Source organism: Globicephala melas, chromosome 19 (assembly GCF_963455315.2).
Source record: "Globicephala melas chromosome 19, mGloMel1.2, whole genome shotgun sequence".
NCBI classification, from domain to species: Eukaryota; Metazoa; Chordata; class Mammalia; order Artiodactyla; family Delphinidae; genus Globicephala; species Globicephala melas.
The window spans coordinates 43135863-43157857 of NC_083332.1; the positions used below are offsets into that span (position 1 = coordinate 43135863).

General features: G+C 43.9%; 2 protein-coding genes across 3 annotated transcripts in view; one reads left to right on the plus strand and one right to left on the minus strand.

Moving 5' to 3' along the window:
- Window positions 1-21995, minus strand: part of CMTM4 (CKLF like MARVEL transmembrane domain containing 4) — a 145091-nt gene that overhangs the window by 25721 nt on the left and 97375 nt on the right. The window lies entirely within an intron of this gene.
- Window positions 7808-20265, plus strand: CMTM2 (CKLF like MARVEL transmembrane domain containing 2). Of its 2 annotated transcripts, XM_030863829.2 has the most exons (4): window positions 7808-8200; window positions 8341-8499; window positions 18760-18861; window positions 19346-20265. In XM_030863829.2, the coding sequence occupies exons 1-4, from the start codon at window positions 7994-7996 to the stop codon at window positions 19562-19564; spliced, it is 687 nt and encodes a 228-aa protein (XP_030719689.1). In that variant the 5' UTR covers window positions 7808-7993; the 3' UTR covers window positions 19565-20265. The 2 variants fall into 2 exon arrangements, with proteins under 2 accessions (XP_030719689.1, XP_060145400.1); XM_060289417.1 differs by lacking the exon at window positions 18760-18861.

Consider the following 21995-nt stretch of genomic DNA (forward strand, 5'->3'; position numbering starts at 1 on the left):
TGTGGCCAGCTTTCCTCACCCCACCTGTGGTGGGGTCACTGTCTTCATTGCTAGATTTCATTATCAACTTTACCCACCCTAGTCTTATGTCACCAGCGTACCCAAGAAAAGTATGAAGTATAATTATTGTCTTCTGAATAGCCCGTATTTTCAACACTTCTACACTGTAAAGAAGGTATTTCCCCATACAGTCCGAGAAACTGAGTTCTGGTCAAGCTGATGTCTTTTCCAATAGAAAGCAATCTAGAAGAAAGAACATAATAAACATATTTAACTAGAACTCTATTGAAGGGATGATTCCAAGACTACCAGCAATATCTTTACATTTACAAGTAAAAGGTATCAGCTTCAGAATGTCCCCTTCAGATTCTGGTGATGACTGATCAGGTTCTGCCATGTGTTTGGAGAACCCCAAGGCACAAATACCACATAATGTTTATTGTATATACATCCTTCTTACAAATACCACATTTTGTGAAACAAAGTGTAAAGGTTTGACTTCTTCCTAATATTCAATGATTTAAAAAAATAAAAAAAAGCATTCACCCTCAAAGCATCTTTTTCTTTCCCAATTTTAATTCTATACAATTTTGTTTATCTCAGGGAACGGTTTGGGGGCTTTATAAAAAAATAATAGTCAAGTCACAAACCCATCTCTCACTGTGTCAGAGGCAGGTACTTGGGTCAATAAGGTATTTAGTCAAAAGGAGAAAGAAAAAGATGATGAGTAAGGATGACATTTATGGGGAAACCAGAAGTGCTTTTGCACATGGCAAGACTCAGCTGTAGTTTTACCCATCTGGGAGAACGTATCTTTCTCTTTGTCAAAGATGAGGCCAACAAGAGGGTCTGTGTCTAAGGCAAAAGGGAGGGGGTGTTAGTCAGGAGAAGACCCTTGGGCTCTCAAGTCAGACTGAGGAGGGTCATAGCCACTTACTGGCTGAGCAACCCCAGGCAAGTTGCTTACCCATCTGTAAATTGGGGATAATGAGAGTTTGTTGTGAGAATCAAATGAGATCACATATGAACACCTTGGCACCGTATGTGACAGATAGTAAGTGCTCAAGATATGTGAGCTACAATAGAAATGTTAGGTACGAAGAAAGCATTACTTCCAAGGGACAGTTCAGAAGAGCACTTCCTTGCAAGTAAGGACCACAGTAAACTATAATGTCCAATAGTCCAGCGAGGAGATGGAATTCTGACAGGGAGTCAACAATTGGCTAGGGAGACCGAGTCTGCATTTGTTTTGTTACTGTTATCATTATTAGTGTGCATTCGTCCAAATTCTCAATGATCTAGACTGCAGTTAGTTAATTTTTAATTTTATAAGTTTACACTCTGCTTGGGTCCTTGTTCACATTTTTTGATATCTTGGTTTACACAATCCTCAGATCCTACGCTTCCTGCAAAGCTGAAAACCATTGTACCTGCCCCAGTGTGGGCAGACCTCTCACTCAGCCTACAGAACCCAACTGGAGCTGACTTCCAACCCTCACCAGCCCTGCACCACGTGCCCCCTCCAGTGTTACTCACCAGGCGCCCAAATAACAGACATTAGTGCCTCTCCAAGAGGCAAGTCCCATTCCACAACAGGGCTCCTTGCTCAACAGTCTCAAGAGGAAGAACACCAGAAGTTCACAGAAAAGTTTACTATCTTGAAGGCAGATATCAGGAATCTACACTTTGATGCATTCCCACTACACCTCATGTGATGCTTTCAGATTCATTGTGCCATTTAATCCTCAGATGAACGCAATGAATCCCAATCATTATTCCCATATTAAAAATTAGCCTCACTCCCTAACACCATACACAAAAATAAGCTCAAAATGGATTAAAGACCTAAATGTAAGGCCAGAAACCATCAAACTCTTAGGGGAAAACATAGGCAGGACACTCTATGACATAAATCACAGCAAGATCCTTTTTGACCCACCTCCTAGAGAAATGGAAATAAAAACAAAAATAAACAAATGGGACCTAATGAAACTTCAAAGCTTTTGCACAGCAAAGGAAACCATAAACAAGACCAAAAGACAACCCTCAGAATGGGAGAAAATATTTGCAAATGAACCAACTGACAAAGGATTAATCTCCAAAATTTATAAGCAGCTCATGCAGCTTAATAACAAAAAAACAAACAACCCAATCCAAAAATGGGCAGAAGACCTAAATAGACATTTCTCCAAAGAAGATATACAGACTGCCAACAAACACATGAAAGAATGCTCAACATCACCAATCATTAGAGAAATTCAAATCAAAACTACAATGAGATATCATCTCACACCAGTCAGAATGGCCATAATCAAAAAATCTAGAAACAATAAATGCTGGAGAGGGTGTGGAGAAAAGGGAACCCTCTTGCACTGCTGGTGGGAATGTAAATTGATACAGCCACTACGGAGAACAGTATGCAAGTTCCTTAAAAACTACAAATAGAACTACCATACGACCCAGCAATCCCACTACCGGGCATATACCCTGAGAAAACCATAATTCAAAAAGAGTCATGTACCACAATGTTCACTGCAGCTCTATTTACAATAGCCCGGAGATGGAAACAACCGAAGTGTCCATCATCGGATGAATGGTTAAAGAAGATGTGGCACATATGTACAATGGAATATTACTCAGCCATAAAAAGAAAGGAAATTGAGCTATTTGTAATGAGGTGGATAGACCTAGAGTCTGTCATACAGAGTGAAGTAAGTCAGAAAGAGAGAGACAAATACTGTATGCTAACACATATATATGGAATTTAAGGAAAAAAATGTCATGAAGAACCTAGGGGTAAGACAGGAATAAAGACACAGACCTACTAGAGAATGGACTTGAGGATATGGGGAGGGGGAAGGGTAAGCTGTGACAAAGTGAGAGAGAGGCATGGACATATATACACTACCAAACGTAAGGTAGATAGCTAGTGGGAAGCAGCCGCATAGCACAGGGAGATCAGCTCCGTGCTTTGTGACCGCCTGGAGGGGTGGGATAGGGAGGGTGGGAGGGAGGGAGACGCAAGAGGGACGAGATATGGGAACATATATATATATATATATATATATATATATAACTGATTCATTTTGTTGTAAAGCAGAAACTAACACACCATTGTAAAGCAATTATACTCCAATAAAGATGTTTAAAAAAAAAAGCCTGTTGGGGGAACTCCCTGGTGGTCCAGTGGTTAAGACTCCGCACTTCCACTGCAGGGGGCACACATTCATTCACTGGTCAGGGAACTAAGATCCTAGCCTGTTGGCACAGAGGGGTGATAAAACACGCCCCAGGTCATACATCTAGGACTTGGCAGGCCAATTATTTGTCCTTATTTGTCCCATACCATTTTGACCCTCCATTACCCATTCCACAGAAAATGCCAAAGATGGGTGCTGCACTGCCAACCTTGGGGGATAGATCATTTCCTCCTTATTTGGGTGTCCCTGATGGGAGGCAATAGTGAGTTGAGTTCTGACTCCACTCCTTGCCAGATATTCAATCATAGTCAATTTAATGAACTTCTCTAAGCCTCTGTTACATCTTCTTAAAATGGGGATCCTAGCCATACTGACTTTGGAGGGTGTTTGTGAGGGTTAAATGAGGTAATAAGAGGGGAAACACGCGACACGCTGAGGAGCTCCACTTAGACCCATTATGATCAGACAGCAGGGCTCTTCGCTGCGTTTGGGCAAGTGCACCAGCCAAGCTGACACTACCAAGTCATGCCACCAAGACGTAAAAACTTAAAATGTTCAGATTAGTTACCTGGGCCGTATGGAGGTTAAAGGACCCCGGGGTTTTACTCATCCTCCAACGCTGGTGCCGCTGACTCAGTGAGAACCTTCTCTTTCATTATCACTGTGCTACCAAAGCCCAGGCTGTGCTTATCCTCAGGAGTGTGCCCCCTCCCACTCATCCTCATCCTTTATTTAGCACATGAAGAAACAGATTGGGCCAGCATTTGAAGAACCCAGTATCAATGTCCAAAAAGAAGGACACAGATAGCCTATAGATGTCAAGGCAGACTCAATTCTGGCCGTTTCAGGAAAGAGAGAAAGTCATTTTCACTCCAGAACATCAGGCTAGCTCCTCAGATGGGTTCCTGCTTCTTGGGATGTGGGACCCTAAAGAATAAATATGATCCAACTTCCAAAGTATCAGTTCTACTGATTTGCAGATTTGGAAGTAGAATTAAATCAGTAAAGTGTTCATCTAAATTTTTATTTTTATATTAAAACAAATGTATTATGGAATAGAATGCAGAATTTACATTAATTTAAAATACAAAACTTCAATAAGATCATATTTATGGAGGGTCAATATGGGTGAGGCCCCTAGACCTCTAGGTTTTTTTCTTGCCCATTTTCCTATGACCTTTAAAAAGTCTGATGGAAAAGTTGTCAGCTTTTTTTTTTTTTAAGAGTGTTCTTTAATGAAGTTAAACCCATTTCTACTGACGATCCTATCCAGAACCTTATAATCACATAAACTCATGTCTCTGGAAGATATAAGAATTATGCTGCTGAGAGTTCCTCTTAATATTAATCAAATGGAAAGTTTATTTTGGATTTTTTGTTTTTGTTTTTTAATAGATCTTTATTGGAGTATAATTGCTTCACAATACTGTGTTAGTTTCTGTTGCACAACAAAGCAAATCAGCCATATGCATACACTTGTCCTCATATCCCCTCCCTCTTGAGCCTCCCTCCCATCCTCCCTATCCCACCCCTGTAGGTCGTTGCAAAGCACAGAATCTCCCTGTGCTATGCTGCTGCTTCCCACTAGCTATCTATTTTACATTTGGTAGTGTATATATGTCGATGCCACTCTCACTTCGCCCCCCTCCCACCCCAAGTCCTCAAGTCCATTCTCTGTGTCTACCTCTTTATTCCTGCCCTGCAACCAGGTTCATCAGAACCTTTTTTTTTTTTTTTTTAGATTCTATACATATGTGTTAGCATATGGTATTTGTTTTTCTCTTTCTGACTTACTTCACTCTGTATGACAGTCTCTAGGTCCAACCACGTCTCTACAAATGACCCAATTTCGTTCCTTTTTATGGCTGAGTAATATACCATTGTATATATGTACCACAGCTTCTTTATCCATTCGTCTGTTGATGGGCATTTAGGTTGCTTCCATGTCCTGGCTATTGTAAATAGTGCTGCAATGAACATTGTGGTGCATGACTCTTTTTGAATGATGGTTTTCTCAGGGTATATGCCCAGTAGTGGGATTGCTGGGTCATATGGTAGTTCTATTTTTAGTTTTTTAAGGAACCTCCATACTGTTCTCCATAGTGGCTGTATCAATTTACATTCCCACCAACAGTGCAGGAGGGTTCCTCAAAGGGAAAGTTTTTAAAAGGCATTCATCCTTAGATGGGTAACTGACCAATTTAAATATTTTATGAAATTACATTTTCATGTGAAGTTGACAATTTTCAATTCTGTATTGCAGGATCTTATCAACAGTTTCATTACTGCTGTGTTCCTTTTCGTAGTTGCCGTCTTGGCGATGGAAGAAAAGGAAAGAAGTCATTTATTCTACGTTGGAGGGGTAAGTAGAGGCCTTCATGACTCCATTTAAGATCAGTATTTCAAGACTCTTTGGAAAAGGGAAACTGGCAGACTATCATTATTTCATTTATAGAACACCATCGCCACCACCCTTTCTCTTTCTTGTGCTGACTTCTTCAGAAGATTTGAGGTTGCACAAACTCTAAGCTCATTCTCCAAATAGGTACGAAAACAAACCTACAGAATCTCTTTTGAAAATCATACACACTATTCTTTTAAATGTTGCAACAAGATGTTCTTTTTATCTATAAGTAGGACTTCGACTTTTCTGGACTAGAAAATTATACTTTAAATCACAAGAAAAAAAATGATTGTAGAAAAGAAAAAGTGCATTGTCAAAAGTGAGTGACTCAGCCTGGTTGAGGAAGGAAAAGAAGTTCCCACACCAGGCTAGGCACGTTCTGTTTTAATCTCTATAACTCTCATTTTTACAGATATGGGAACTGAGGTTAAATACCTTACCCTGGCTCACAAGGCTGGGACAAATCCTCATCATATGAAGACCACAAGAAATGGCAGATTAAATGCTTGGAAGATAGGGGGTGTGGAACGGGGTGGTGAGACTTTGATTCAAGAAGTTAAGCTATGGGAACAGAAATTAATCCAGAAAAAAAAAAGTTTAAGTTCTTTGAATTCATTCTATGATCAGTAAATGTTTGTCGATCCCATTGGACTGCGCCTGAGCTCAGTGTTGGAGATAGAGTCCCTTCCCCCTTAGGGAGCTCACAGATTAGCTAGAGCAAGACCTATCTGGGAAAAGTTCATGAAGGCAGCCAGGGATTAAGTGACAGTAAAGAGAAACATACAAGGTAGACAGGAGCTGGGGAGCACTTGGAATCTAGTGTGCTGTAGCCCGCTGACCCCCATCTGCTAACTCAGCCACCAAGCCTTCTCCTACCTGCCAGGAGCTCCCACGCCCTGGTCTCCATCAATCCTTACCTGGATGGCAGGGGCTCCTACCACCCTCCACTGGTCTCCCTGCCGCCAGCCTGGTTCGCTTTCCATTCATCTTGCGACAAGTGGGCTTTCTGAATCGGGAACCTCCCCTCCCCTCTTGATGAAGTCCCAGATCCTGCACCTCCCCAGCCTCAACTCTGCCCCCACCCTCACCGGCTCCATACGTCTCAGCCACACCAGATTCCTTGGAGACCCCTGTCCAGTACCTGGAGTTCTCCTCCCAGTTGGTCCCCTTGGAAACTCCTTCCTGCCTTTTCAAACATAGCCCAAGAGTCCTTTCCACTGAGGTGCCTTCTCGGGAGGCCCACAGCCACCCGGAGCCTCCTAGGATCAGTGCCCTACTCTCGTCCTGGTGCCTCAGACCTTAGGCAAGGCCGTCACTGGCAGAAAAGCCTATTTCCAAAAAACCTTTCTCTGGGAATGCCAGAATGGGCTGCAGCAGCCGACTGGGCAGACACCAGGAAGGTAGTGGAGGGTCAGCGGGGGACAGGAGGCTGCACGCCCGCCGCCCGGATATGGAGGACAGGCTGCTAAGAAGCTGCAGAATAACCCCGCCTTTCCTTCCCGCATATGGTCTTGTGTCTGACAGTCCCTGTGTCTCACAGCGGCAATCGTGTGTCTCATCGATGCGACTGTGGTCACCAAGACGATGAGGAATACCATGAAAAAAGCTCTGGGAATCGAAACCAAAACCGGTGCCTCCCCCACCCAGGAACCCATCTCACCCACAAGGGTACCCCCAAGGGGAAGCCCAAGGGCACCTACAAGGGCAACCATGAAGCAACGCGGCCTGTCGGAGCCACCCTCGGAAGCACCCTCTCGGGCACCGTCGCGGGCACCTTCGCAAGCACCATCGTCTTCTCCCTCCCGCTGCTGAGTTCGCACGCTGTCACCCATTTCAGCCCACATGTGATCGTAAAATCAGGGCTGCTAAACCCGGAACACTTCTGCTTGCTCGTGCTGCCTTGTGTAAAAGTCGCGTTACATTTTCAAACGAGTGCCAATGCGCCCTCGGGGCTCTGGGCGCGACTGCCCCAGGCGGCCACAGTTTCAGCCAACCCGACCCGAAGGCGGGAGCAGCGGCTACAGCCCCCGGCACCCCCAGAGGCCTCGCGTGGGGAGCGCTCCCCGTGGGGAGCGCTCCGCGTGGAGGCGGGACCACCACCGGAGCCGGCGTGGGGGCGGGGGCTCCCGCGCAGGGTCTGGGCGGCCGCGGACACTCGAGGTGCTTGCTGCCGGGCGCGGGGGCGCAGCTGGGCGGAGGGGACTCGCGTGCAGAGACTAGGTGCGCGTCGAGAGGGCGCTAAGCGCTGGCCTTCGCTCGTCGTTCCCGGCCGTTGGCTGAGCGCGGCCTCCAAGCAGGTCGGTGGGCATTCGGCTCGCTCAAAGGCCAGGCCTGGCCGGGAACAGCAAAAATTGGGCAGGCCGTGAGAAGCTGAGAACTCCACGGCAAGATGGCTGACAAAGGCAAAAAGGGCAAACCCGGGGCCACCGCAGCCGCAGCCGCAGCCGCAGCCGCAGCCGCGCCGGGGGCGGCCCCTCCTCCGGGCGATGAAGTGGGAAGGCGGAAGGGGTGGTGTCGCCGTTACAAGTTGGAAGTCAAGAACAGCAATAGAGAGTTCTGGCTTAATGGGTACGCTGAGGTCAAACTCATTATCTTGGTAAGTGGGCCCGTATCCCTGGGTGGGGCTGGGGGGGGGGGTAGGGAGTGCCCAAAGACGGGCAGAGGGAGGAGCGGGCTCCCCAGGCCTCCTCTGGCCCGAGCCCTCTGCCGTGGCTCAAAGGGCATGTCTCCCGGCAGGGCTGCCTAATAGGTTCACTGATGATGTTCAAGGGGACCACTGTGCACCCCCACGTGACACTCATCATCACCATGGAGTTGTCCATCTTAATCTTCTTCATCATTATCTACACCTTCGCCATCCAGAGATACACGTTGTTCATCCTGTGGCCCATTTCTGTAAGTGAGGGGCGGTGGGGAGTGCCTGAGCCTGGTGTGCGTTCACGCGTATATCCTGGCACCTGGAAAGCGACTGAACAGAGAGATATGCCTCATCTCCCTTATTTGTGCTCCGGGCATGGGCTCAGACCTTCCAGTGGGGCCAGAGCAGGGGCAGCTGAAGTTAGGTAGAAAAGGCTTCCAGAAAGCCCAACTTGGGGGTGGAGGACCTCTTTCCTACCTGGTGGTCAAAGGAAGGAGTCTTTGCCTTCCTGAGGCTTTGCTCTCCTTGGGAGCAGGGGAGGTGTAGCAACCAGCGGTTCCTTCCATCCCCTGTGCCAGCTCACACTTGACTGGAAAGACCACTCTGACGGTACCCCATCCCCAGAATTCAAAGAAAAAAATCAGTAATATAAAATGAGAATTAAAAAAAAAAAAGTCACATCTAAAGCAGCCTCAGATCTCCAGTGACTATCCCTGCAAGGGATGTTAAGCCCAGAAGGATGTTCAGCCCAAAGCAGTCATCCACTGGAATGGGACTGAGCTGGGCAAGTTACCACCCACTCCCAGACTCTGTTTCCTCATCTGTAACATGAAGACAGTAATAATCTTGTGTGAGATTGTTCCTCAGGAGTAAAAGTAAAGCCCCAGCTGCTGTGCCTGAAGACTCATGGACTTGAATCCCTGCCCATTACCTCTGTAATCACAAAGCTTACCTACCTAACTCCCAACTAACCCAAGGTCCCTTGTTCATTGCACATTCACAGCATGTCTCCAGAGCCTATGCTCACTGTTTCACTCACTTTATACATGAAATGGGTTCAGAATGGCTAAGTAACTTGCCCCCAGGTAAATCAGGCAGTAAGTGGCAGAAAAAGGATTCAAACCCAGCTTTATCAGTAGAGTCTTGAGTCCCTAACTACACTGTGTCCTGCCTACTTATTAAAAGTTATTAGGGTCCAGGGATCCATAGGTCTCAGGGGGGTAGATGAGGACTCCCAGTATCAGGAGAAAGGAAAAGAGGGCCATATAAGACTCTTGGGAGATGGATACGCAGAGGACAAAGTAAAGGGACAGGCAGAGGACACATTCCCAGCCAAGGTGCTTGAGAAGATACTTTTAGTTCCAGCAAGATGAAAAATCACTGAACCCTGAAAATCCTCCTGCTGTGCTTACCTAAAACTACCAGGGGAAATGTAAACACTATTGCTTTAACTGAATGGCTGAGCTGGCGAAAAAAAGAAGAGGAAACACAGAGGTGCTAGAAATGGAAAACAGGAGCAGTGACAAATCAGCTGCTTCAGTGTGGGTGGAAATGACCCACGAGATATTATCCCAGGAACCTAGAATATGGATTCTCATATACTTTCAAGTTAGGACTTGAGGCCTTGGTCCCAAGCAAAGTGGGAATTTAGAACTGAGAATCCTGCATAAGGCCAGCACCCTGCAAAGACTGCACCCTAAGGGAAAAGACAGAGACGATACCTTTCACCCACACAGAGGAACAAGAAAGCATGTTCATCTCTGCCCGAGTTTTGAGTGGGGAAAAGCAAAAAAGACCACCTTGAGAAATACGAACCTTGAGCCTACACTTTGTACAGATTTGGTATAAGTTTTTCCTACCTTCAGCCTAGAAACCTTCATGCAGCTTAGAAAATGTAGTGCCTGGGAACTGGCATAAAAATCGATCCCAATTTGATGGTATTCTGAAGAAATCCATGGGACTCCTGAAAAACAAATGCAAAATCATAATCAAAGCATAAAGAGATTCTCACAGGACAGATATGGGGGGGGTGTACAAAAATCAACTCACAGTTCAAAACTACAAAACACCTGATTTTTAAATCCCCAGGACTAAGAATCAAGAACCAGCAAAAACAAGAAATGGGAGGATTAGAACCCTGAGAATATGAGATAATAAAAGAACTGTCTGAAAATAATTTAAAATACACTTAAATTATAAAGACATAAATAAAAGCCCTAAGAAAAGAATAAGACATTATTAGGATGGAACAGACAGATTTTTTTTTTAAGTACAAGATATAATGTCTAGAATTGAACATATAGTTATTGAAATAAAAATGTCAATAAATGGGTTAAAAAGCATATCAGACAAAAGCTGGGGAAGTAATGAGCTGAAGGATGTGGGGAAATTACCCAGATTATAGTACTGACAGATAAAGAGAGAAAATATGAAAGAGAGAAGTTGAAACATAGAATATGGAATGAGAAAGTTCATCATAAGCCTAATAGGAGTTCCAGAAGAAGACACTCAAGATAATAGAGAAGAAATATTCAAGGTGATAGTGACTGAGAACCTGCCAGATTTAATAAGAGTGACATCACTAAAAATGGCAGAGTAGGGAACTCCAAATCTCTGTCCTTCCACTAAAGCAATGATTAGGTTCTCAAAAACTGTCAGAATCGACTTTTTCAGAACTCTGGAATCTAATTCAAAACAAAATAAAACAGGAGAATGCTCAATGAAGAAAGAGGCTGTTGAATTTTGGTAAGAGAATGTTGTAGCATTTTACTTAACCTGCCTGCCATCCCTTAATCCCCAGCTGGTCAGTGGCCATGAAGACAGCCCACATTCCTGGCCACATTCCTTGCTGGTGGCAGACGGAACAATAAAAACCTTGTTCCTGGGCTTCCCTGGTGGCGCAGTGGTTGAGAGTCCGCCTGCCGATGCAGGGGACACGGGTTCATTCCCTGGTCCGGGAAGATCCCGCATGCCACGGAGCAGCTGGGCCCGTGAACCATGGCCGCTGAGCCTGCGCGTCCGGAGCCTGTGCTCCACAACAGGAGAGGCCACAGCAGTGAGAGGCCCACGTACCGCAAAAAAACACAAAAAAACCTTGTTCCCAAAGAATTAGAGTTGTGTGCTTGACCTGTCTGGTGGCTCCCTGAGGGATTAGCCAGGGACTTGCCTTTGTTTCACCTGCCTCAGAGTTTTCTCAGGGCTGAAACAGTCTCCTAGGTAGCATTTGTTAAAGCATTTAAAGACGTATATACTAACCATAGCCACCCGGGGCAAGGTTTCCCAAGCAGTAGACAGACCAGAAGTTTGGGAAGCAGATGCTTGGGAGAATAAGAGCTTTGAAAAGCTCCCACCTATACCAGGGAATCTAGAAGGACTGCACATGGCCAGAGCTGGACACATGCCCAGAAAAAAACCCTAAGCTTTCACCTTTGGCTGACCTTTAGGCCCTGCACAAGCAGCAAGTAAAAACTAAGAGCTCTAAACATCCTGGAGAGGTGTTGAAGGAGTGCCCCAACACAAAGGCAATCTGCAAAGACTTGTTTCCAGATATTTAAGGAAATCTCTGTCAAATCACTACCTGACCATTAAGCTAGTGAAAAACAAAGACTTCACTGGCCACACAAGAGAAAGAATAGTCTTTCAAAACATAGTTTAGGAAAAATCATTAAACATACAAATGACTTTAACTCACAACAAGCAACAACAACAAACTCTGGGGAGGAGAGGCAATATGATTTCCAGAGTAACTATATTATAATATTCAAAATGTACAGTTTTCAAAGAATTATAAGGCACACAAAGAAAGAAGTATGGCCCATTCACAGGAAAAAATTGTTAATAGAGACTGTCCTTGAGGAAGCCCAGATATTAGACTTACTGGACAAAGACTTTAAATCAACTGTCTCTAAAATGCTCAAAGAACTAAAGGAAACGGGGAGAACAATTCATGAACAAATACAGAATGTCAGTAAAGAGAAGTTTAAAAAGAAACCAAATAGAAATTCTGGAGCTGAAAAGTAATATAACTGAAGTGAAAAATTCACTAGAGTTGTTTAACAGCAGATTTGAGCAGGCAGAAGAATGAATCAGTGAACCTGAAGACAGGTCAATTGAGATTATTCAGTCTGAGGAACAGAAAGAAAAAAAGAATGAAGGAAAAAAATGAACAGAGCCTAAGAGACCCATGGGACACCATCAAGCATACTAACATAGGCAGAGCCCCAAAAGAAGAGAGAGAGAAAGGAACAGAAAGAATATTCAAAGAAATAATGGCCAAAAAACTTTCCAAATTTGGTAAAAGATAGGAGTCTACACATCCAAAAAAACACCAAGTAGAATAAACTCAAAGTGATCCACACTGAGACACATTATAATAACTGTCCAAAGACAAAGACAAGGAGAAAGTCTTGAAAGTTGTAAGAGAGAAGCAACTTATCTTGTACAAGGGACACTTGATAAGATTAACAGCCAATTTCTCATCAGACACCATGGAGGCCTGAGGGAGTGGAATGATATGCTTAAAGTCCTTAAAGGAAAACAAACTGTCCACCAAGAAGTCTATCTTTTAAACTTGCTATCTGTTATGAGTTGAATTATGTACCCCCCAAATATGTTGATGTCCTGACTCCCAGTATCTGTGAATATGACCTTATTTGGAAATAAGCTGTTTGCAGATGGTCAAGTAAAGATGAGGTTATCAGAGTGGAGATAGAGTTGTAAAGAGAACAACATGCCAGTCCTGAAAATGGAGAAAAGACAGTCTCTTCAATAAGTGGTGCTGGGAAAACAGGACAGCTACATGTAAAAGAATGAAATTAGAACACTCCCTAACACCATACACAAAAATAAACTCAAAATGGATTAGAGACCTAAATGTAAGACTGGACAATATAAAACTCTTGGAGGAAAACATAGGAAGAACACTCTTTGACATAAATCACAGCAAGATCTTTTTTGATCCACCTCCTAGAGTAATGGAAATAAAAATGAAAATAAACAAATGGGACCTAATGAAACTTAAAAGCTTTTGCAAAGCAAAGGAAACTACAAACTAGATGAAAAGACAACCCTCAGAATGGGAGAAAATATTTGCAAATGAAGCAACTGACAAAGGATTAATCTCCAAAATATATAAACAGCTCATGCAACTCAATATCAAAAAAACAAACAACCCAATCCAAAAATGGACAGAAGACCTAAATAGACATTTCTCCAAAGAAGACATACAGATGGCCAAGAATCACATGAAAAGCTGCTCAGCATCACTAATTATTAGAGAAATGCAAGTCAAAACTACAATGAAGTATCACCTCACACCAGTTAGAATGGGCATCCTCAGAAAATCTACAAACAACAAATGCTGGAGAGGGTGTAGAGAAAAGGGAACCCTCTCGCACTGTTGGTGGGAATGTAAATTGATACAGCCACTATGGAGAACAGTATGGAGGTTCCTTAAAAAACTAAAAATAGAATTACCATATGACCCAGCAATCCCACTACTGGGCATATACCCAGAGAAAACAATAATTCAAAAAGACACATGCACCCCAAAGTTCATTGCAGCACTATTTACAACAGCCAGGACATGGAAGCAACCTAAATGCCCATCGACAGACGAATGGATAAATAAGATGTGGCACATATATACAATGGAATATTACTCAGCCAATTTATTACAGCGAAATTGGGTCATTTGTAGAGACGTGGATGGACCTAGAGACTGTCATACAGAGTGAAGTAAGTCAGAAAGAGTAAAACAAATATTGTATATTAACGCATACACGTGGAACCTAGAAAAATGGTACAGATGAACCAGTTTGCAGGGCAGAAATTGAGACACAGATGTAGAGAACAAATGTATGGACACCAAGGGGGGAAAGTGGGGCGAGGAGGGGCCTTGGGGTGGTGATGGTGGTGGGATGAATTGGGAGATTGGGATTGACATGTATACACTAATAAGTCTAACATGGATAACTAATAAGAACCTGCTGTATAAAAAAATAAATAAAATTTTTTTAAAAAGAGGTACCAAAACAAAACAAAAAAAGGAATTAAGAAAGCAATGTCAAAGAGTTAAAATTAATAAAATAGGAAACAAAGATTCATAGTGATGACTAATAAAACCAAAATCTAGTTCTTTGAAAAGACTAATAAAGTAGATAAACCATAAGAAAAAAAGAGAACAAAGAAAAATATTAGTATAAAGAAGAGGTTTTAAAGATCACAGGGAAAATATGAACTTTTATGGCAATAAATTATAATATGATAATATCCCAGAAAAACATATGATGTGCAAAAATTGACTGAAAAAGAAATAGAAAAACAGGGTATAAAATAATTCATCCATGTTTTCATCTGGCACTTGTTTCATTTTTTACATTTAAATCTTTTATTTGGAGTCCTTTTGGTATATGGTGTGAACCATGGCTCCAGCTTTGTATCCCGATGGCTCTCCAGCTGTTCCACCCTATCACTCAGTTTATTCATTTACTGACTAGTACAACTTCCCCCCACTGATTTGAAATGGCATTTTTGTTAAATGCTAATATCCCATACGTGGGACTTCCTTGGCAGTCCAGTGGTTAAGAATCCACGCTTCCACTGCAGGGGGCACTGGTTTGATCCCTGGTTGGAGAACTAAAATCCCCCATGCCACGTCGTGTGGCAAAAAAAAAAAGAAAAGAATAAAATCCCATATGCAGTTCATTTCTAGATTCATATTCAGTTCTACTTGTCTGTCCCTTTTTCTCTTAAAAAAAAAGGGGGGGGGGTTATAATATGTTGTACCATCTGGTAAAGCTTTGATCTTAAAACCAGACATAATAAGGAAAGTAAACTATAGGCCTATATTATTTGAATACAGCCATAAAAATTCTCAATAAAATACTAGCAAACTAAATCAAGCAATATATAAGCAAGCAATGCATCAGGATCAAGCAGGGCATCTGCAAGGAATGTAAAGGTGGTTTTGTCTCAAAATTCTGTTAACATAATTCACCATCTTTTATTTAAAGGAGAAAACCATTTAATCATCTCATAAGCTGTAGGAAAACTATTTAGTAATATTCAATACTAATTTTTGGAAGACTCTTGGCAAACTAGGAAAAAAGGGAACCTCCTTAACTTAATAACAGAAAACCACCCAAACCTAAAATGAACATTGCATTTCATGGTAAAATGTTAGAAGCGTTTCCTTAGAGATGCCTATTATCCCCACTTCTATTTGACATTGTGCTAAAGATCTTAGTACAATGTGACAAGAAAAACAAAGGGTATATGGATTGGGAAGGAGAAAAAAACTAGCATTACTCACTGATAATATGATTCTCTACACAGAGAATCTAAGAATCCACAGTCAAATTACTAGAACTGATTGAGTTCTACAAGGTTACAAAAAACAAAAATAGTGTTCCTGAATACCAGCAACAAATAATGAGAAAATATGGCTTTTCAAAGAAACCATTTAAAACAGCAACAGAAACTACAGGTGTCTGAGAATACACCCGTTCAAAGATTGTAAAACTTTACATAGAGATTATGACATTTTGTTAATGGACATAGAAGAAAAATCTAAGTAAGAGAAGAAATATACCACATTCACAGATGTGAAGAGCTACTATCATAAAGATGTCAATTTCATTCCAAAGCAATCTCCACATTAAATGAAATTTTATAACAGAGGTTGTTTGTGGAACTTTGCAAGGTGATTCTAAAATTCTTATGGGGCTTCCCTGGTGGCGCAGTGGCTGAGAATCTGCCTGCCGATGCAGGGGACACGGGTTCGAGCCCTGGTCTGGGAAGATCCCACATGCCGTGGAGCAACTGGACCCGTGAGCCACAACTACTGAGCCTGCGCGTCTGGAGCCTGTGCTCCGCAACAAGAGAGGCCGCCATAGTGAGAGGCCCGCGCACTGCGATGAAGAGTGGCCCCCGCTTGCCACAACTAGAGAAAGCCCTCGCACAGAAACGAAGACCCAACACAGCTAAAAATAAATAAATAAATGTATTTTAAAAATAAATAAATAAAATTCTTATGGAAGAATGAAAAGAATTATAAGGATGGACTCACCCAACGACATATTGGAATTACTATAAAGCTTTGGTACTAGCTCAGGGGTTGACAAAGACTAATGGACTGAATGTTTGTGTACCCCCAAAATTCATATGCTGAAATCCTAATCCCCAGTGTGGCTATACTTGCATATGGGGCCTCCAGAGTGGTAATTAAGATTAAATGAGATCCTAAGGGTGTGATAGGATTAATGTCCCTATAAAAAAAGACAACAGAGACCTCCCTCCCCCTTCCTCTCCCCTATCCCTCCCCCTACCTCCTCTCCATGGAAAGGCCATATGAGAAAATGGTGAGAAGGCAGCCAGGCAAACCAGGAAGAGAGTCCTCACCAGAAACTGAATTTGCTGGTGCCTTGATCATGGACTCCTGGCTTCCAGAACTGTGGGAAAATAAATGTCTGTTGTTTAAGCCACGCAGTCTGTGGCATTTTGTTATGGCAGCCTGAGCAGACTAATATAGGAATAAAAAAGAGAACCCAGAATAGACCTACATACATATGGCAACTTGGCATATGACAGAGGTGGCATAACACAGCTGAATGGAGTATTTAATAAATGTTCTTGGGACCATGAGAAAGAGAAAGAAAGAGAAACTATGCATACCATTAAAATTAAAACTTTACAACAGAAGACATCATAAACAAAATTTTTAAAACAAGCCAATAGAAAAATGGGGTAAGGGATATGAATAGACAGGAAACCCAACTGCCTAAAACATGTTTTTAAAAATGCTTCATTAGTAACCAGCGATCAGAAAATTAAAACAACAATGAGGTACCATTTCAACTCACCAGATGGGCAGAAATAAATGAGCATGGTAATCCTGGGCTTTGGCAAGGACATGGGAAACAGGAGCCCCTATACATTTGCGGGCATGAGTGGACACTGGCACAAGCCCTTTAGAGAGAAACTTGGCAATACCTCAACAAGGAAAAGATGTGCATGGGAGGCACAGACAAGAGTGTTCACTGCAGGCACAGTTGGCAATAATAATTTCCTAAAAGGGAGAAACACCCTAACGTCTCCAGTTTGGTTTATTCATACATCAGCTAAAATCAATGAATTCAATCGCATTAATCTCAATCTCATATATTTCTCAAAATGGGTAAATCTCAAAAAAAGGTTTTTAAGTTTAAAAAGCACATGCTATAAGATATATCTTTTTATTTAAATTTTTGAAACACAAAATAGTATATATTGTTTATGAATATATAATATGGAGGAAAATACTACTGTGCACTTGGGAAGACTACCCATAGACTTGGAACACATGCAGAAGGCAGGGAAAGGGATGGAATGGTAAGACTGTAGCTCATTCCACAAAGTTTTTTTGTTTATGGTTTGTTTTTGTTTTGAGAGCCCTGAGGCAAATATTGCAAGACATTAACATCTGTTTAATCTCAGTGGGTCACGGCTGGTGGAGGTGGGATTGGGGATGGGATGTTCTATTATTTTCTGTATGTTTGAAGTGTGTTAAAATCCAGAACGAGGAGGAAAAGAAAAGGCCTGAGACAAAGTGGCCAGGGAAGTACAACCCCAGAAAATGGCATCAGAGAAATCAAGGGGAAAGATGGGCGTCACCCAGCACTGCAGGGTCAGCTGCTGCCCATGGGATTAAGAGGATGCGCAAGCTCTGGGCCAGCATCACCCCAGGAGTGATGGGGGAGGAAGCCGGCTTGCTGTGGCCATGGTTTGGCAAACTTTGAGTTAAGTTTGGCTGTGCCAGGGAGTGACAGTGGGTGGTACTTGAGAGGAAGGCAGCATGGGAGGCAGCCCTTTTGCCCAGTCTGGGAACATCTGGACCTTGTCAGTATAGGGTAAGGGAAACAAATATGGAGCTAGGGCAGGACTGTGGCCGCAAGGGACGGGAAGGAGAGTGGATGATGGAGGAAGTGACGTGGCCTTGCAAAGGCGGGGTGGGGGGGAGGGGGGGTCGGTGTCTAAGAAGTAAGGTGGGGGAAGGGATGAGTAGGGGGGGAAGAGGCAGCTGCCAGGCTCCCAGTGAAGGACCAGAGTCCAACAGAACCTCCTGCCAGCAACACAGCCCACCCTGGATTCAGAAAGAGGAGCTGGCCTTCAGAGTAGAAAGATGCTGTGAGGTGGTACCCAAGCGGGACATCGATTAGTTGGAGAGCCATGCATTTATTTAAGTGGGCACTGGAAGGGGGGGGAAACATAGCCACCAAATGTGTGATTTCACAGACGGGATGGTAGCCGAGGCAGCCTGTAAAGGCAGTTAAGCATCCTGGATTTTGTGTCTCAACTCAAAGAGTCCAGCTGGTAGGCCACAGGTATGTCCACCTAGCCCCGTAAATATTCATCTTCCTATATATATTTTTTAAATCAGGCAGAAGTTTGAAAACCATTCCCTTTGGAGGAAGCTAGGCCAGGTCTGGTGTTGACGGGGCCTCGGCTCTAAGGCCGACTCATCTCTCCCATGCTTTCAGGACCTTCTCAACGACCTGTCCTCCAGTGCTTTCCTCGTGGGGGCCGCCCTCTCTGCCGTGAAAACTCGGCAAACCATGCCAATGCACTACATTTATGGTGTGGTGAGTCTTTCATGTTGGGCTGTTTACTTGTTCAGAAATCACCTCATTTGGAGAATGGTTATTTCCCCCTAAGGAAAAGGGTCTCTTTTCACAAAATCTTAGGATCCAAGCAAAGTTCAAAGGTAACTTGGGTCAACGTTTCCGGGGGAGAAGCCATTGAAAGGAAGATGATGTCCAGGGAGCCCACCCAGCTAAGAGCTTCCCCCCAGAAGCTTGCCTGCCGGCCCCAGAGCGAAGGGCCCCACCCAGGCGGGGTCCAAAGAGAGAAAGAAAATGTGGTGAGGTGACCGGCTACAGGGATGGGGATCAGAATCGGGGAGCTGAGGCCAGGGGAGGGGCAAACCCAAAGTCTCTCTGGGGTCTGGCAGGTTGAGGGGTCAAGGGAAGGGGTTAAACAGCACCTACGGACAATCACGAGCCGGGAAGGAACTGTGACAGCTTTGGAAGGAAAAGCACAAGTAACGAGGATTCTTTTGTTTCCCAGATCCTTATCGGTGTGGCTGCACTTGTTGCTTTAATAGATGTTTGTCTTCAAATGACACACTTCAAAGGCAAGAAGGTCAAAGCGGGTGTGCGGATTCTTCCACGAAAGGATAAAAAGGGCAAAAAGCCAAAGGAAGGAGAAAAACCAGAGGAAGCAGGCAAGGGGAGGGCAGCGGTACCGCCACCTGCCAAGGGCGGCAAAGGTGGCGGTAAGAAGTGAGGCCAAGGCGCCTGGGGTCGGAAGTGGCTGTGTATCTTACCGCAAAACATGTTTCCACTGTCTAACTTGTCTTTTCTCTAGAATGGTCTTCTTTTCCATTTCAACGACTCTACCTTTGCTTGGAAAGGAAGTTTCTCCTTAAATGAATTTTAAAAGCTTAAAGTTGACGTAAACGTTATCTTGTTCATTCAACAAGAGTAGCCGAAGGTTTTGGCGCAGAGGGCGAGGCTGGAGCGGGGCCTCTGGAGGTGTTCGCAGGGCACGGAGGGTTTGGGGGAACAGAAGCGTGGGTGATACCAGCTGTCAACACCGACCAGGCAAAGGGGCCAAAGGAAAACGAGAGACTGGAAAAGAAAAGGCTGCATTTTGTTCACATTGACATTTTCATGTTACATTTCTATACATTTCAAGAACAGGGGAAAACAGACATATCACTCTCCAGGGTCTCTGCACAGACAGGAAATAGAAAGCAAGAGGCATTGGCACAAAACAGTTAGAAACCTCTGGAGGTCGTCTTGCTCTCCTGGTGTCAAAATGTCAGGAAATCCAGACCAAGCAAAAAATAAGATTTTCAAGGTCAACATAAAAAGAACCTGATTTCTTAGTACTTGAAAACATAACTAAAGCACAAGTGCCTGGAAGCAGATGAAGATGGCAGAGGAGGAGGACGCTGAGCTCACCTCCCCCTAGGAATACATCAAACCTACATCTACAGGTGGAGCAATTCTCACTGAAAACAAGTTGGACACTGGCACAAAGACTTACACAACCAAAGCTGTAAAGATAGATCCATACAGAGTTGGGTAGAAGGGAAGAGAAGCGAACAGGTTGGGACCTATACCCCTGGGAGGGGACACAGAAGAGGAGGGGGATTACACAGGCTCAGAGATCCTCCCTGGGGAGTGAGCAGTTCAAACCACATATGGGAACACCCCACCCCCGGGCTCTGACACCAGGAGTCTCCTTAGCTGGTTTGAAAACTACTGAGGCTAACAGGAAGGGTGTAAGAAACCTAGACTCGGCTCGTGAAGAGCATACATCTGCTTCCTTACTCCCGAGAGCAAGACAGAGGAAGCAGATTGAAATTGCCCAGAGCTCTAGCCAGTTTCCCACAACTGCCCCTGCGTGTGCCCCAGTCCACGACGAGCGCCTGCTCCAGACTCTCTTGCTTCAGCATTCCTCCCCTCTGGGGTGAAGATGTCAATACTGGGATGGAGGAGAGTGTGCACTTAGAGGGAACTTGAACTTTAGGGCTTCTGCTCTAGTACCTTGGGACCCTCCCCGACCCTGTATAGGGCGGTGTCAGCCACTGAGCAGAGGAGAAGCAGTGGCTCACACCAGGCTCTGGCTCTAGCTCCTTCATCTCCAGCCCCACCTCCGACCTCCCAGCCCCATCTCCAGCTGTGTGTGACAGCTGCCAGCACACCCTGGGGAAAGACGTGACCCATGCTCATTTCAAATCCCGCTTTCCCACCAAAGCCACTGGGCACATGTAGTCTGCATAGGGACGCTCCCACACAAGGACACCCCTTCAAGACCAGAATAGGTAACTGTTTCACCTAATTTCATAGAGAGAAAGTTAAGCAAAATGAGAGACAGGGGAATTTGTTTCAAATGAAAGAATAAGAAAAAAAAAAGCCTGCTGTGTAGCACAGGAAACTCTACTCAATACTCCGTAATGGCCTATATGGGAAAAGAATCTAAAAAGAAAAAAGTGTATATACGTATATGTATAACTGATTCACTTTGCTGTACACCTGAAACTAACACAACACTGTAAATCAACTATACTCCAAAAAAGTTTTTAAACTGAAAAAAACAACGAATGATACAGGGATAATTTACCAGTTAAAGAGTTCAAAGCATTTGTAACAAGAATGCTAACTGAATCAGGGAAAAGAACAGATGAACACAGTGAGAATTTTAACAAGGACCTAGAAAATATAAAAAAGAACCAGTCCCTGGTGGTCCAGTGGGAAAGAATCCGCCTTCCAATGCAGGGGACACGGGTTTGATCCCTGGTTGGGTAACTAAGATCCCACATGCCACGGGGCAACTAAGCCCGTGCGCCACAACTACTGAGCTCGCACACCTCAATGAGAGAGCCAGCGTGCTGCAGACTACAGAGCCCACGTGCCCTGGAGCCCACGCACCACAACTGGAGAGAGAAAACCCGTGCACCACAACTAGAGAGAAGCCTGAGCGCTGCAACAAAGAGACGGCGCACCACAACAAAAGATCCCTCATGCCTCAGTGAAGATCCCTCATGCCGCAACTAAGACCCAACACAGCCAAAAAAACAAATAAATAAATAAGTATATATATAAAAAAAAGAACCAGTCAGAGCTGAAGAATAAAATAACTGAAATGAAAAACACACTAGAAGGAATTAACAGCAGACTAGGTGATACAGAAGAACACATAAGTGATC

What these genes read in the sequence shown, in the direction of transcription:
- CMTM2 (XM_030863829.2), top strand. Translation starts at nt 7,994, where the DNA reads ATGGCTGACAAAGGCAAAAAGGGCAAACCCGGGGCCACCGCAGCCGCA. An exon ending in AGGTCAAACTCATTATCTTG is followed by an intron (nt 8,201 to 8,340) that starts GTAAGTGGGCCC and finishes GTCTCCCGGCAG; the next exon opens with GGCTGCCTAATAGGTTCACT. An exon ending in TCATCCTGTGGCCCATTTCT is followed by an intron (nt 8,500 to 18,759) that starts GTAAGTGAGGGG and finishes CCATGCTTTCAG; the next exon opens with GACCTTCTCAACGACCTGTC.